This window comes from Trichosurus vulpecula, chromosome 5, assembly GCF_011100635.1.
Source record: "Trichosurus vulpecula isolate mTriVul1 chromosome 5, mTriVul1.pri, whole genome shotgun sequence".
Classification (NCBI taxonomy): domain Eukaryota; kingdom Metazoa; phylum Chordata; class Mammalia; order Diprotodontia; family Phalangeridae; genus Trichosurus; species Trichosurus vulpecula.
In genome coordinates, this window is record NC_050577.1 from 234,066,630 (window position 1) to 234,081,310 (window position 14,681).

The window sequence follows — 14,681 nt, forward strand, 5'->3', positions numbered from 1 at the left end:
CATTCACATAACACTTCTATTTGGCTTGGGTGACTGATCCTGCTAATAATTTAGTGGCTATAATTATACATCTGTATCAAACCTGAATTAATGAAGCAGTAATGGGATACAAGAAACACTGGCATTGGCAAGACAGCTGAAGGAGATAAAGAATATGAAAGACAATGTATGCCCTTTCTATATCGTGTTTACAAAAAATACTAATTTCCTTTGTACTTTCCCAGAACTGCTATCTATCTCAAGACAAGCGAGGCATGAAGGGTCGCATGAAGAACCAATCCTCGAGCGCAGCCTGCTGACTGCTGGGTTCCTCTGGATGGATGATAACGCCATTATTTCTGCTGCTATGCTCATCAGCTCAGATTAGACCCATTCTGAATCAACATCATCTGGCGCATGAAAGGAGAGGATGAATAACATTCCATCCCATTGGGGATAAAATAGGTTCTGCCATTGCAATTTCTTTCTGAAAAACTGTTTTTACATTTCTATTACAGTATATGTCATGTACACTCCAATTTCTCTATATTTCACTGTAATAATAGTAAACTCAACAATGTCATATCTTTCCAGCTTTTCAAACTCTAAGACTTGCCTCCTATACTACAAATGAGAAATAAAAGCATGCCCCATAGGTCCTCATTAGAGACCGCAGCCAAAACATTTTTTTCATCGTGAAACCGTTTTCAATACTCTAGAAAAACAAACCTACACATCCCTATGCATAAAAACATTTATTTCCAAGTGATGTATCAAATTGAACTACTTTTTAAAAAGTGAAGGAAAAGATATATTCACAAGCAAAATATGGGGCTATGGTCAGTAATTAAAATAATGATTCTTCCTCTAAAAACCTTAAAGTGAACATCTACTAAATTCAATGAATATTGAAAGAGGAGCTTATCATGAAGCTAAAGGCACAGAAGGTACAGATTAAGTAAGAAAGAAAGAGAATTTAGCTAAAGAGAATGTAGCTAATGAATAAAATTCAAACATGTAAAGTGAGGCTCATATAACAATATTTTTGGACTTGAAATGGCATCATATTTCCTTCCATTTTTTTTTCTTTACTTAGGCAAATTTTCTTATGTTTTCTTTACTTACCAAGGTTTTTTTTAATCACTTTGCTTTATGCATAAATGAGACATTGTTTAGCTTGCAAGTTTTAGCTTACTATGTACTTTTATAAATAAACTTTCACAGTATTTTTTTTTAAATCTTAAGTCGTATTAGCATATTCCATCAATTCAATGATCATAACCCAGTGATTGGATTTGGAATCAGAAGACCTTGGTCCAAGCTATGTTTTTGCAATGTGTTTGTAATGGCCCTGGGAAGGATCTCGGTCTCAGCTTCCACATCTTTGAAATGGCTTTTCTTGATGAAAGATGACTCATGCAAGAACATTAAGTGAAGTCAAATTTCATAATGAATGAATATATTAATCAATTATTAATGTGGAATAAGAATTAGATCTATGATATCAGTGGTATAGGGAACCCCCAGGTAAAGAAGTTCCCACTCTTGATACAGATCACTACCTTTCCTACAACTTAACAGTTTAGAGAATTCTCTAGAGCAGATGTCAAACTTGAGCAAAACTCCCAAGTGCTTCTGAACCAGACTGAAATGTAATTGGAAAATGTTTAACAAAATAAATAAAAATACAATAAGACACGGACAATATTAATTTGCGGTTTTCTAAGTCAGTATGTGGCCCACAGGGAAACCACTAGCCTAGAGCATTGAGAGGTGAGATGATGGTGACAAAGCCAGTGGTTGTCCGAGGTGGGACTTGAACTCAGATCCTCTAGGTTTCAGGACCAATTCTACATCCACTATCCTAAATTGTCTCTAATCAAAAATGACTACAGACTATACATGTATTTTTATTTTTAAGTGTGAAACTTTCTTAGCGTAAACTATTCTTGTTAATAAAGGTAACTGAAGAACTGTCCTAATAAAATATTAACTTCCGCTTCATTGACTACACTAAATGTGGCAAGTCCTCAAAGAGATGGGAGAAACGGATCATCTTACTTATGTCCTGAGGAACCTGTAAGCAGGCCAAGAAGCAACAGCCAGAACTGAACATGGAACGACTGAAAAAAGTACAACAAAGTTGTATTGTCACCTTGTATATTTAACTTTTATATGCAGAGTACATCATGCAAAATGCCGGCCTAAATGAACCAAAAGTCAGAATTAAGGTTGCCAGGAGAAATATGAATAATCTCAGATATGCAGACGATTACACTCTGATGGCAGAAAGAGAAGAGGACAGCTTGAAGCTTAACATTAAAAAAAAAAAATCTAAGACCTTGGCAACTGGTCCTATTGCTTCATGGCAAACAGAAGGGAAAAGAAATGGAAGCAATGTCAGATTTCACATTGTTGGGTGACTGCAGCCATGAAATTACGACACTTGCTCCTTGGAAGGAAAACTATGGCTAATGTGGACAACATATTAAAAAGCAGAGACATCACCTTGCCGACAAAGGTCTGTCTAGTCAAAGCTAGGGTTTTTCCAGGATGGTTCTGAGAGTTGAAGTAAAAGAAAAGCTGAGCGCCATAGAACTGATGCTTTCAAATTGTGGTGCTGAAGACTTTGAGAGTCCCTTAGATAGCAAGGAGATCAAATCAGTCAATACTTAAAGAAATTAATTGAGGCTATTCACTGGAAGGTCAAATACTGAAGCTGAAGCTTAACTACTTTGATCACATAATGAGAAGACAGAACTCACTGGAAAAGACCCTGATATTGAAAAACACTGAAGGCAAAAGGAGAAAAGGATGGCAGAGGATGAGATGGAGAGGTAGTGTCACGGAAGCAACGAACATGACCTTGGACAGACTTCGGGAGATAGTGGAGGATAAAAAGGCCTGGGTGCTATCATCCGGGGGGTCACAAAGAGTCAAATACGACTCAACAACAACAAAAATAAAACATGAAGTGACATATATGCATGAGCTGGTAGCAAAAAGACCCGTGCCTGAATCAGGAAGATCTGAGTTCAAATCCTACCTCAGACCCTTACTAGCTGTGCAACCCTGGGTGAATCACTTAAGCTCTCACCCTCAGTTTCCTCATATGTAAAACAGGGATGATACCAGCACTTACTTCACAGAGTTCTTGTGAGGATTAAATTAGATAACCTATAAAGTTCTTTGCTAACTTTAATGTGCTAAGAATGTTAGATATTATTATTATTATTGTTGTATTATTTAACATTTCTACCACATATACTACAATGCATATTAACTTGAAAGTTACCTAAAGCCAGGGTGTCCATCTCAAGTAGAAACAGGGGTAACTAATCCGTACATAAGGATCCCTGTCAGCCACATACTGATTTAGAAAACTTTATGTTAATGTTACCTACATTCTATTTTTGTTAGTTTTTCCCAAGGAGGGGCAGCTACATGGCCCAGTGGATGGAGTCAGGAAGACTCACCTTCCTGAGTCCAGATCTGGTCTCAGACATTCATAAAAGCTACGTGACCCCAAGCAAGCCACTTAACCCTCTTTGCCTCTGTTTCCTCACCCGTAAAATGAGCTGGAGAAAGAAATGGCAAATCACTCTAGTTTCTATGCCAAGGAAGCCCTAAGTGGGGGGGGGGAGGGAGAAAGGGGGGAGTCACAAAGAGTTAGACACAGCTGAAATGACTCAACAAAATTTCCCAATTACATTTTAATCTGATTCCTGCTATACTAGGGAGTATAGCAACTGCGCCTGCTGCGTGTTGGACACCTCTGTTCTAAAGCATCATTACACCCATGTAACACAGAAAACTAACATCCGAATGGTACTAAGGTGCTTCCTGACCGAGGAGGCAACAATCCTGACCTAGCAAGGCAGTGAAGTGAACATAATGTATTTATTTCTTTTTTATGTTTAACTTGTATAGGTGAGTCTTTCTCAAACAATTATGGACATTGTAGCGTCTCTAAAATTAGACCCTAAGTTGAAATATACTGCTTTTAATTTCAAGCTGTTGGCTGATTTCGACATCTCCCAAGAGGCCTCTAGACTAGAAACAAGCAACAATTCATTGTGGAATTCAGACTAGAAGATACTCTTCTAATCTGAACCCAATGTCGGAGTTTGTTGTGCTTGACTATACATATTTGTAAGAGGTTTTGTTTTTCTTTCTTTTTCAATTCAGGAGGAAAAGAACACAGCTCTGAAAATAAAATCAAATTTAATGAATATGAACTCAAACCACCAAGTCACTGATTTCAAGGCCTTTGAAACGGGAAGACCAAAATACTTATAAAATACTTAAGGACTCAGTTACCTACATTCTAACGAATGAAGCAATGCTTAAAAAAAACCAAAGGAATAAAAAGCAAAAGAAAGTGATATGAAATCTATGTGAAAGGAAGAAAATATGTCATGAGTATTACAGAGATATGTTGGGAGGGAACTCATGTCTGAAATGTGGCATCAAAAAGGTATCAGTCTGGCCCAGCAAAAATGACAGCTATTAAGTACAGACAAAGCCAGGAGAATTTAACAGTGACCTGATCTGAGTGTTTGATGTTTGTGTTTCCACCAAAGGCAAGTAAGAGAATTCTCAAAGTGCAGTCAGGTCTCTGTTCTGGAAGATAAATGCTTCGTAACCTTAAGGTTAAAGGAGAAGAAGAAAGGAAGGAGGGAAGGAAGGAAGGAAGAAAAGGAAGGAAGGAGGAGAAGAAGGAAGAAAGGGAAGAAGGAAAGAATGAAGGAAGAGAGGGAGGAAGGAAGGAAGAAAGGAGAAAGAGAAAGAAGAAAAGAGTCTGATGAATACAGGGTAAACCTGATCTGCATCAAGAGCTTGGAGGATAGAAGAATGTCACGGGGAAGAGAAAGGGATGAAGAAAGACCAGAGAGCAAAATGAGCTAAGAAACAGTTGCCTCTTACCAAAGAGGAGGCAGCTATACACTCCAGAGAAGGGCATTTACTCTGAAGGGAAACTTCAGTTTACTCACATTGGTCAAAATCAGGTTCAGAATAGCAGCTTCCCACACTTCCTCTACCACCTAAAAATGAACTTATCACTAATGCAAGTTAGGAATTTATCAACTGTTTCACTTTTTGGCAGAGTGAGTATTCCAGCAGATGTCCATTAAGCTGAAATCCCATATTACCACTATATCAAATCTCTGTGCCAAGCTCACAATGTTTCCTGAACTCCTTGTCTCCTTCCTTCTTCTGTCCAGGTGGCCTGTGGGATATTCCTACCACAACACTGCTTCCATTTTTCTCTCCATTATGCCTCAACCAAATTCCCTCCATTATGTATCTTCCATCTGGTTTCTAGATTTCCTCACACAAGTATATATTCTTAATATACAATACTACTCCACCTTTCCTTTTATCTATCCTATTCCTTTCAAATAGCCTTCTGTAGATATATTCCACTCATGGATCCCATCCCAGAAAGTCTCCATGATTCCTATAAGGGCAAATTTGCCTTCTTGTGTATGTCTAGTTCACATTCTTTATTTTCCATACTTTTTTATTTGTATATAGACATCTGAGGCCAGATTCAAATGAAGACTCTAGGCAAAGATGTTTTTACTGGCCCTTGTTAGTTTCATTCCATCCCTGGCTAAAATCCGACATTTTAAGTCACTATCCAAGAATACAAATCTCTTTCTCAGACACTAGCTTCTTAACTAGCTGCTTACTTCTCAGATGTGACTTTCTCCTTTGAATCACCCACCTTTGATCAATCTTTACTCAATACACATATGAATCTGTAATTTCATCAATCCTTAAGTTCACTCCAATGATACAGATTGCAGCCTATCTAAGCTTGTCCATCCTACATCCATGATCTCCAAAAGCTGACTACAGAAGATCAACGCAATATGCTGATGCCTATCCTCCCATCATCTTTAGTGGCGTCAAAAGCAAGACTTAAAATCACCACCCTAAAGTCTTCAGTTCTCACCCAGGACTATATGATACTTAGCCATGTCTCTCAGGTTGCCATATAGTCACAGTATTATTTATCCTCATGTAAATTAATATATGTGGAGAGAAGTCATCAGGTTTGACCAATCTCAGAAGGGTATCTGTAATCCCCTAGATATGGAGCAAGCTGTTTATGGCAGCTCACCAAATAGCCATCTCAGCACCCTTCAACAAGGAGCCAACAACTATCGTAACTCGTCAACGTAGCTGGGAGCTGCAGTTGAGAGCATATGGGACCTGGAATAAGGAAGACTTGAATTCAAATTTGACTGCAGACAATAACTAGCTAGCTATGTGATCCTTAACCTCTATCAGCCTCAGTTCCCCCATCCGTAAAATGGGGATAATAACGGCGCCTACCTCACAGAGTGGTGAATATCAAACGAAATAACATTTGTAAGGTACTCTGTGAAGCTTAAATTGAAGCACTATATAAATGCTGGCTATTATTTTGTTATTTCTACTATTACTACAGCTGCTGCTGTAGCACTACTACTACTGCTATCACTATTACTACTACTACTACTACCACCACTGATGTCATCCTCTGGATAACCTCCCTTCCTCTCTTCCCTCTCTTCCTCCAGTTGTTGCTGCTGCTACTGCTACTACTACTTTGTGAACCTTAAAAAGCACTATAGAAAGACTAGCTATTATTTTGTTATTTCTACTATTCCTATTGCTGCCATAACACCACTACTACTACTGTTACTACAACTATCATGAGTATTACCACTACTACCATTATAACTACTACTACCACTAGTACTGCTACCATCACCACTACTACAATTTCAACTACTACTACCACTACCACTACCATTACTACTACTACTGCAACTACCACTACTATTACCAATGTCTTCCTCTAGATAGGTGACACCTATGGGTCCAGTCATCTCCTACTACTGGTGCTATTACTACTACTAATACTACTGCCACTACTACCACCACCACCACTACCACCACCACTAGCATCACCATCACCATCACCATCAACACTGCAACTACCACTGCTGCTACTATTACTGACATCTTCTTCTGGATAATCTATCTTCAGGCATCACCTACTACTGTCTTCCTCCGGACAACTTCTCTCCCGGTGACACCTGTGGATAGAGATCTTCATTCCATGAAGCACGGTAAAGATTCTTCTTCTTTGAAGGATCCCCACTAAGGGAAAAGCTCCATACCAACTGCCTGGTTTTGCATGTTCAATGGTCCTTCATCCTTTCATTCCCCATACCACATTCTTCTACACTTCCAACTTCCTAACACAAGTTAAGTTTCTCTTTGTCCCTTAAGCATTTTTCTTCTTTATTTTCTTTTTCCATCATTAAAAAAATGACTTGATGGAATGGTTAGATATCTTGCCTTACAGTGTTCTTTAATAAAATAATAATAATAACAATGAGCATTTATATATCGCTTTAAGGTCTGAAAAGCACTATGCATATATAATCTCATTTGATTTTTACAAACTTAAGGTGCTATTATTATCTTCATTTTAGAAATGAGGAAACAGAGGCTGAGAAAGGTAAACTAGCATCTGAGGTAGGTTACAAACTCAGGCTTTCTTGACTCCAAGTCCAATATTCTATCCAGTAATGAGACCTGCATGTATATACTAACATCTGCAAAAGGACAAAGAAGTAAAGAAATTACAGAAAGAAGTGGATGTGATGCTCCAACTCTGGCAACATCTGCCTTTGCCCTCTGATTTCCAAGTTCATGTGGGGAAGATGTCTTGCCCCTACATAATCACAAGTAACAGAGCAGGAGTTATTAACCTGTCATGGACAGTTAACGTCTGGTGAAGAACCATGGACCCCTTCTCAGAATAATGTTTTATTTTGTTTTCAAAACAATTGAGGAAAATGTTGAATTTCAATTAGAGGTTAGTAAAAATAGAGATGGGTTCAGGGTTGCCAGGGACACACATGTGATGAGGCAAAGACAGTCTAGAGGGCTATGAATAAGAGTTTCTTTCCTAGGAGGGAGCCCAGTAACATAGATATCAGCTTATTGGCTGGGATGCAGCGACTGTATCTTCAAGACACATAATATCCCTGAGTTTATGCTAAAGTAAAGATGGGTGAGAAATGCATCTAAATTTACAGATAAGCCATTTTATCTCTTCATCTAAATAACAAAAAATAATTTAAACCTACCAGGTTTTTGTTGTTGATTTCCACCAAGTGTTACAAGCACTTGTTCCAAAGGTGTACATACTCCAAAATATGGTAGAGAATAATATTTAGCCGCTAAAGCAAAGGCTTCCACATTCACAAGCTTCTGAGAATTTTCACAGAATATGTTGGAAAAATCACTAAAACCTGGAAGATGGGGAAGCAAGCTATAGGTTAATGAGTAGTTGTCTTGCTCTAGTAATATGAGACTAAAGAAGCATAAAAGAAAATTAATAGCTCAAAACATAAAAGTTTTATTCACAGAATAAGATACCCTATTCTTAAAGTTCTTATTTCACTATAAAACCAAAATTGAACAATTCTACTATTATTTACTATTCAAACTTTTGGTTTGACCTCATGCTCTTTCCCAGTACCAGAGACAATTACATAGTTTAATCCCAAATTACAGTTTGGCTTTCTCTCTTCTTTTGCTGGTTTCAGGGGACTAAAATAGTTTAATATTTGGATAAGGAGAAATGTGGCCATTAAATTTATGAACTGTCCTGGCTGACCTACAACTGTGAATTTATAGGATAAAAAAAGTACAACTGTACACCACTAAACCCTGTCCACACCAGATTTAGAACAATGTTATCACCCCCACCGGTATAGCTGTTACTGTAAGATGTTTTCTCTCTCATTTGGTCCTTATAGACTATCTGAGTTTTGGTTGTTGTTTTTTTTTTTCCCCCTTAAATGCCTTGTCAATCTGAGTGCCAAAGAGGATGCTGCATGTGATGAAGCTGTCACTACAAAGAAGAGAATGGACAGTTTCCATGGTCATTTTTAACTCGGATCCCACAAATCCAATATAGTGAGAGTTGATAGAGTTTCCAAACGTTTGTTCATTGAAGTGTGAGAAGGCTGATAGAGGATCTTTCCATTTGCTTTCCTAATCTAATTCTACTCAGGCCAAGTTACTCTTTTGCAAGGATGAAAAGAGATCCTTCAATGTGCCTACTGCAAACTGAATCAAAAATACTTTATGGTTTTTCATGAGGGCTAGAATTCAGTTAATTCTTTGGCAGATACTTTTTAATAACTTTAAAGCATGTGACAATACTTTAAATGAATTATAAACAACAATGAACAAATAAATGCTTCAGCTAAAAAATAAGGAAAAATCTACTGGACTCCTTTAGTAATTCTAGAAAGATCTGTATAATTTACACTCAATCATTCAATAATAATAATTATAATAGTTAGCTCTCATATCAGGCAATTAGGTGGCACAGTGGATAGAGAACCGGTCCTGGCGTTAGGAAGATCTGAGTTTTAATCCAGCCTCAGATGCTTACTAGCCGTATGACCCTAGGCAAGTCACTTAACCCTATTTGCTTCAGTTTCTTCAAGTATAAAATGAGATGGAGAACGAAATGGCAAACCACTCTAGGAACTTTGCCAAGAAAACCCCAAATAGGTTCATAAAGAGTCAGACGTGACTGAAAAACGACAACAAAAAGCACTTTCAAATATAACTTTAAGGTTTACAAAACTCTTTATTTGTATATTATCTCATTTTATCCTTTACAAACCTGGGAGGTAGGTGCCATTATTAACTAAAGCAGACGGAGGTTAAGTGAGTTGCTCAGGGTCTCACAGGTAGTTTGAAGTTAGATTTGAGCTACAATTCTCCTGACTTCAGCCTCAGCGCTCTATCCTCAGCACTACCTAGCTGTCTAAGTATCAGTCATGATACTAATTTCTAGAATGTATAGCACCACAAAGCATGTTAAAACCTATTTTGCTAGCAATGTTACTTCGCTATATGGAGAATGAAGGGGGGGGTAAGAGAGTGAGTGAGAGAGTGAGAGAGAGAGAAACAAAGAGAGAGAGAGAGACAGACAGAGAGACTGAGACAGAGAGAGAGACAGAGAGACAGAGAGAGACAGAGACAGACAGAGACAGAAGCTAAAAGAGATGGGGAGAGGCAGAGGAAGAGGAAAAGTGAAAGGGAGAGGAAGAGAGAGAGGGAGAGGAGATGACAGGAGAGGACAGGAGAGGAGAGAACAGAAGAAAAGAGAGGTAACATTTATTAAATCCCTTACTACATGCCAGGAACAGAACTGTGTGCTAGGGATACATATATGCAAGCAAACAACACATCCCCACCCTCAATGAGCTTATGTTATATGGGGAAAGACATCTCATAAAGGGGACCAGAAAAGCAGAGATGTAAAGAAATGGGGAGGAGGGATGTGGGTAAGGGGGTGGAGAAGTCTAGAGAGTGAATCAAGCCAGGAGTGAACTAAGCATAGCCCTGGTCCCTTAAGAAGTGGTGACTTGGGCTGAAGAGTCATCAATCAAATTCCAGGGTGGGGCACAGAGAGCCTTGCGTCAGGAGGCTTGTATAAAAAAAATGCTAAATACTGATCTCTGAAAGAATAAAAATCAAGGCTGTGTTCAAAGATGATCACAGAAAATGAAATATAACCTTTCTTATGACAAAATTAAATAGTAAGTTTGTTTTTCATAAACTGCTACTGTCAGCATTATTTTTTCCTATAAACTCGAAAAAGAAAAAATGAGATAGCCCTATGTATCTATTTCTTTTTTCAGTCTGTGACAAAGGCCAGTGTCATGTGGAATAAGCTATCATAGACAATTTATACTGACTGGTTTACAGGCCATCACCACTTACTGATGAGAGGCTCTGAGGATGCCTCTGCTAAGCACTGAAACATGGAGCTTTTCCATGCATCTTCACTAATGCCTTTATTCCTCTCCTCAATGTGTGCAGAGCCAAGTTTCTCCCTCAAAGGTTAACATTTAAATTAACATGCCAGGTTTGTCCTGGTGACTGCACATTTCTGCCTCCCAAATGGCCTATACACTTTCTTGTACAATACAGTCTAAGATGTTAAACTGAGCCTTCTTGGCAGTGAACTTTTCTCCATTTTTCTCAGGTATCACAGGGCTCTTTTTTGTTGCAGATAAGATTTCAGATTCTCTAAATCCCTGTGCTGCTCTGGGCCCAGGTACAGCACTAGGTAGTAGAAAAAGCCCTGGTTCTGGGTTCCAATACCATCTCTGCCCCTTACTACCCTTGTGACCATGGGTAAATCACTTACCCCCACCCCCACTTTCCTCATCCCTAAAAGGAAGGAATTAGACCAGATCATATCTAAGGTTGTTCCAGTACTAGATTAATAATCCTATATAATGTATTAATAAACCCTGGATTATAGCAAACTGGCAGGTATTCTAATCAATTATCAAGGATCTATTAATCGCTTATTATATTCCAGGCTCTGTAGAAAATGCTGCGGATACAAAGAAAGGCAAAACTAGTTGTTGCTTTCAAGGAGCTTACAGTCAAATGGCAAAAACAACACATAAAGCAGTAGGTGCATATAAATTCCAGGGAAGGCCTCTAGGAAGAGATGAGATTAAAAACAAGACTTAACAGAAAGCTAAGAGGCCAAGGTGCGGTAGGGCATCTCTGGCATGAGGGGTAGGCAATGAAAAGGAACAGAGACAGAAAATGGGGTGTCACATGGAAGGAAGAGGAAGTAGGCCAGTGTAGCTTGATGGAAGATGGGGAGGAAAGAGTAAAGCACAAGAAGGTTAGACAGGCAAAAAGAAGCCACATTTTAAAAAAGCCACATTTTAAAGCCACCTTTAAAGGAAAGATGACTATATTTGATTCTAGAGCCACTGGGGTTTAGGAGCACAGTCAGACCTATCCTTCAGAAAAAGCATTTTGTCAAGAGCAGGAATGGCCCCTCAAGGTCATCTAGTCCAACCCCCTTACTTGACAGATGAGGGAACCAAGGCCCAGAAGCGTTAAGTAGAAATGTGCTACTTCGAGTAGGACCCTGAACATACCAAGCTCTAGCTCCACCCAAATAACTGAAAAGATGTCCTAGGACTAATGGATAAGGGTGACATTTGAGACAACCTTACTTGCCTTTGCTCTTGCCACTTAACGTAGAAATCAAGAAAACATAAATTCATACAAATACATTACTCAATAATAAATTTTGGATAATGCCTCCACCTAATCTACTTTAGAGTTGCTAACATTTATAGAAGGTATGTGTAGCACTTTAGGCTTTCAAAACACTATATATACTGTCTCATTTTATCCTAATAACAATACTGTGAATTAGCCATTATTATCATTATTATTATTACTATGGAGGAAAAAACCAAGGCTAAGAGAAGGGATTTGCCCAGCGTTACACAGCTCGAAAAAGAACAAAGATGTATCTACAGATGTGAGACATGAAGAATGGAGATGAAGCTAATTATATTACTGGGTACCCAAAGTCTTAGTGCAGTTTTAAGATATTAAAAATATCTTACATAAAATAACTATATATAATATGATTATGTTTAGATAATAATGTTCAAATCTTCCAAGGTCAATGGCTAAAATAAAATATGGCAATCTACATCTGAGCAACACATTTGAGTTTTCATTCAAAGCTACCATGTGTGGCTGCATCAATGTGGCATATCCTGCCTTCCCACTACAAAGGAAAACCCATTTACAACTCTGCAGTCTTTGTTGTTGTTGTTCCATTGTTTCAGTCCTGTTTGACTCTTCATCACCCCACTGGTTTTCCTGGCAAAGATACTGGTGTGGTTTGCCATTTCCTTTTTCAGCTCATTTTACAGATCAGGAAACTGAGGCAAATAGAGTTAAGTGACCTGCTCAGGGTCACAGAGCTAGCGTCTGAGGCCAGTTTTGAACTCAGAAAGACAAATCTTCTTGACTCCAATCCTGGCATTCTATGCCACCTTGCTGCCCTGCAAAGTCTTACTGTGGCCAAAAATTTATACACAAATATAGTCAATCTTCAACATTCAAATTCATGACTTCAAGCATTTGTGAGATTTTTATTAGTAATTACATTTTCACTTTTGCTTTGGCACATTTGCAGCTATGTGCAATACAGAAAAAAAGAGGTGCTTTACACACAGGTTTGTGGAGTGGCTTGTATCCTACTTGACGCTTCATTGGTCTTGTATTTTCATTGTTTACCTTGAAAACTCAAGTTTGGCACTGCAATTATGACCCCACACAACGTAACATAAGTCCTTTGGGCTCTAAGGTGATGTCACCCGCCAGATTGTGCATCTTCTGACAGCAGCAATACACATCCCAACCTCTCCCTCAGATGAGATGGGGGCAGCCAAGGTTTACAGCAGTATAGTATACAGCACAAGCCCTCACATTGCCGTCTGACACAGTGGAAGGTAAGACTCAGGTTAAAAAATGTTTTAGTTTTGAGAATTTTATTTACTGTACAGTTTTTAATGGTACTGCAGGTTTCATATATATAAAAAGTGAATATTGACTGAAATAATTTTTTTTCTTATTAATATGTTGACATAAAATGTCACAAAATTCTAGGGAATTACTAGTGAGAAAAATGTTTTGCATGTTACCAATTTTATTTTTTGTACTGCATTTTATGGATTATTTCATGCTTACTGCGTTAGGAAAAGTATATATTATCAGAATAAAGTATATATTATCAGAATTAATATTTTGTTATAAAGAACTGTATGCAGAAAATTTTCAGAAATCTCTAGTGAAAGATTATAACTTTGGATGGACGAGGGAACCTAATCCCATATTTTCCATAGATTCAATGTATTAACAGTCATGTTTTTGCCTTTATTGACATTTTCTAGGAAAGTTACCCTCATAAAAGTTGGGGACTGGCTATATGTATACACACATACACAAACACACACGTATAAATACACATTATATATATTATATATAGTATATGCCTATAGATGTAGCTCTCTCTATGTCTCTCTCTCTCTGTCTCTCTGTCTCTCTCTCTCTCTCTCTCTCACACACACACACACACACACACACACACATTCTGCAGCCAATCTGATGAGGAGCCTCTCTAAACTAAGCTAGGCTGTCTCAGACAAAAGCTAATATTGTACCTCCAGGACAGCATTAAAATTCTTTTTGCAGGGTAATAGGACTGCCACAATGAGGAATTAGTGAGTTTGATGAAGAAAAGCTAATTCACACAAATGAACTGCCCATTTTCCATTGTCTGGTGAACACTCATTTCACACGCATGATATAAATAAGAAATGAGCAAAACCAGATTTTTCTAAAGAACAGCACCATCAAGGAAACAAGCACTCATTTGAGCAGCGAGGTTGCCAGAGCCCTGGACTTGGAGTCAGCAAGGCCTGCCTTCAATCCAACCTCAGACACTTAGCAGATGTGTGACCCTGGGAAACTCATTTAACCTGTATCTGCTTTAATCCTCTCATCTGTAAGCTGGGGATAATAATAGCACCAACTTCTCAGGGTTGTTATGAGGATAAAATGAAATAATATTTGTAAAGTGTTTTGCAAATGTTAAATATGCTAGCTACTATTATTATTAGCCATTGAGTTGAGTAACTACGTTCTATAAAGCAATAAAATTACTTTTTTAAAAAATGTTGGATAATTCAAATATTTCACTATTCAATGGCACTGACCTTTCCAGAAGTTAATTAGTGATATGATCTATAGCCAATATTCAAGGTCATCAA

General features: G+C 38.1%; 1 protein-coding gene across 1 annotated transcript in view; it reads right to left on the bottom strand.

Moving 5' to 3' along the window:
* Nucleotides 1–14,681, bottom strand: part of METTL25 (methyltransferase like 25) — a 153,369-nt gene that overhangs the window by 112,007 nt on the left and 26,681 nt on the right. Inside the window, exon 2 of the mRNA XM_036758454.1 lies at nt 8,136–8,300. Within this exon, the coding sequence (XP_036614349.1) occupies nt 8,136–8,300 (165 nt within the window). The remainder of the gene's footprint in view (nt 1–8,135; nt 8,301–14,681) is intronic.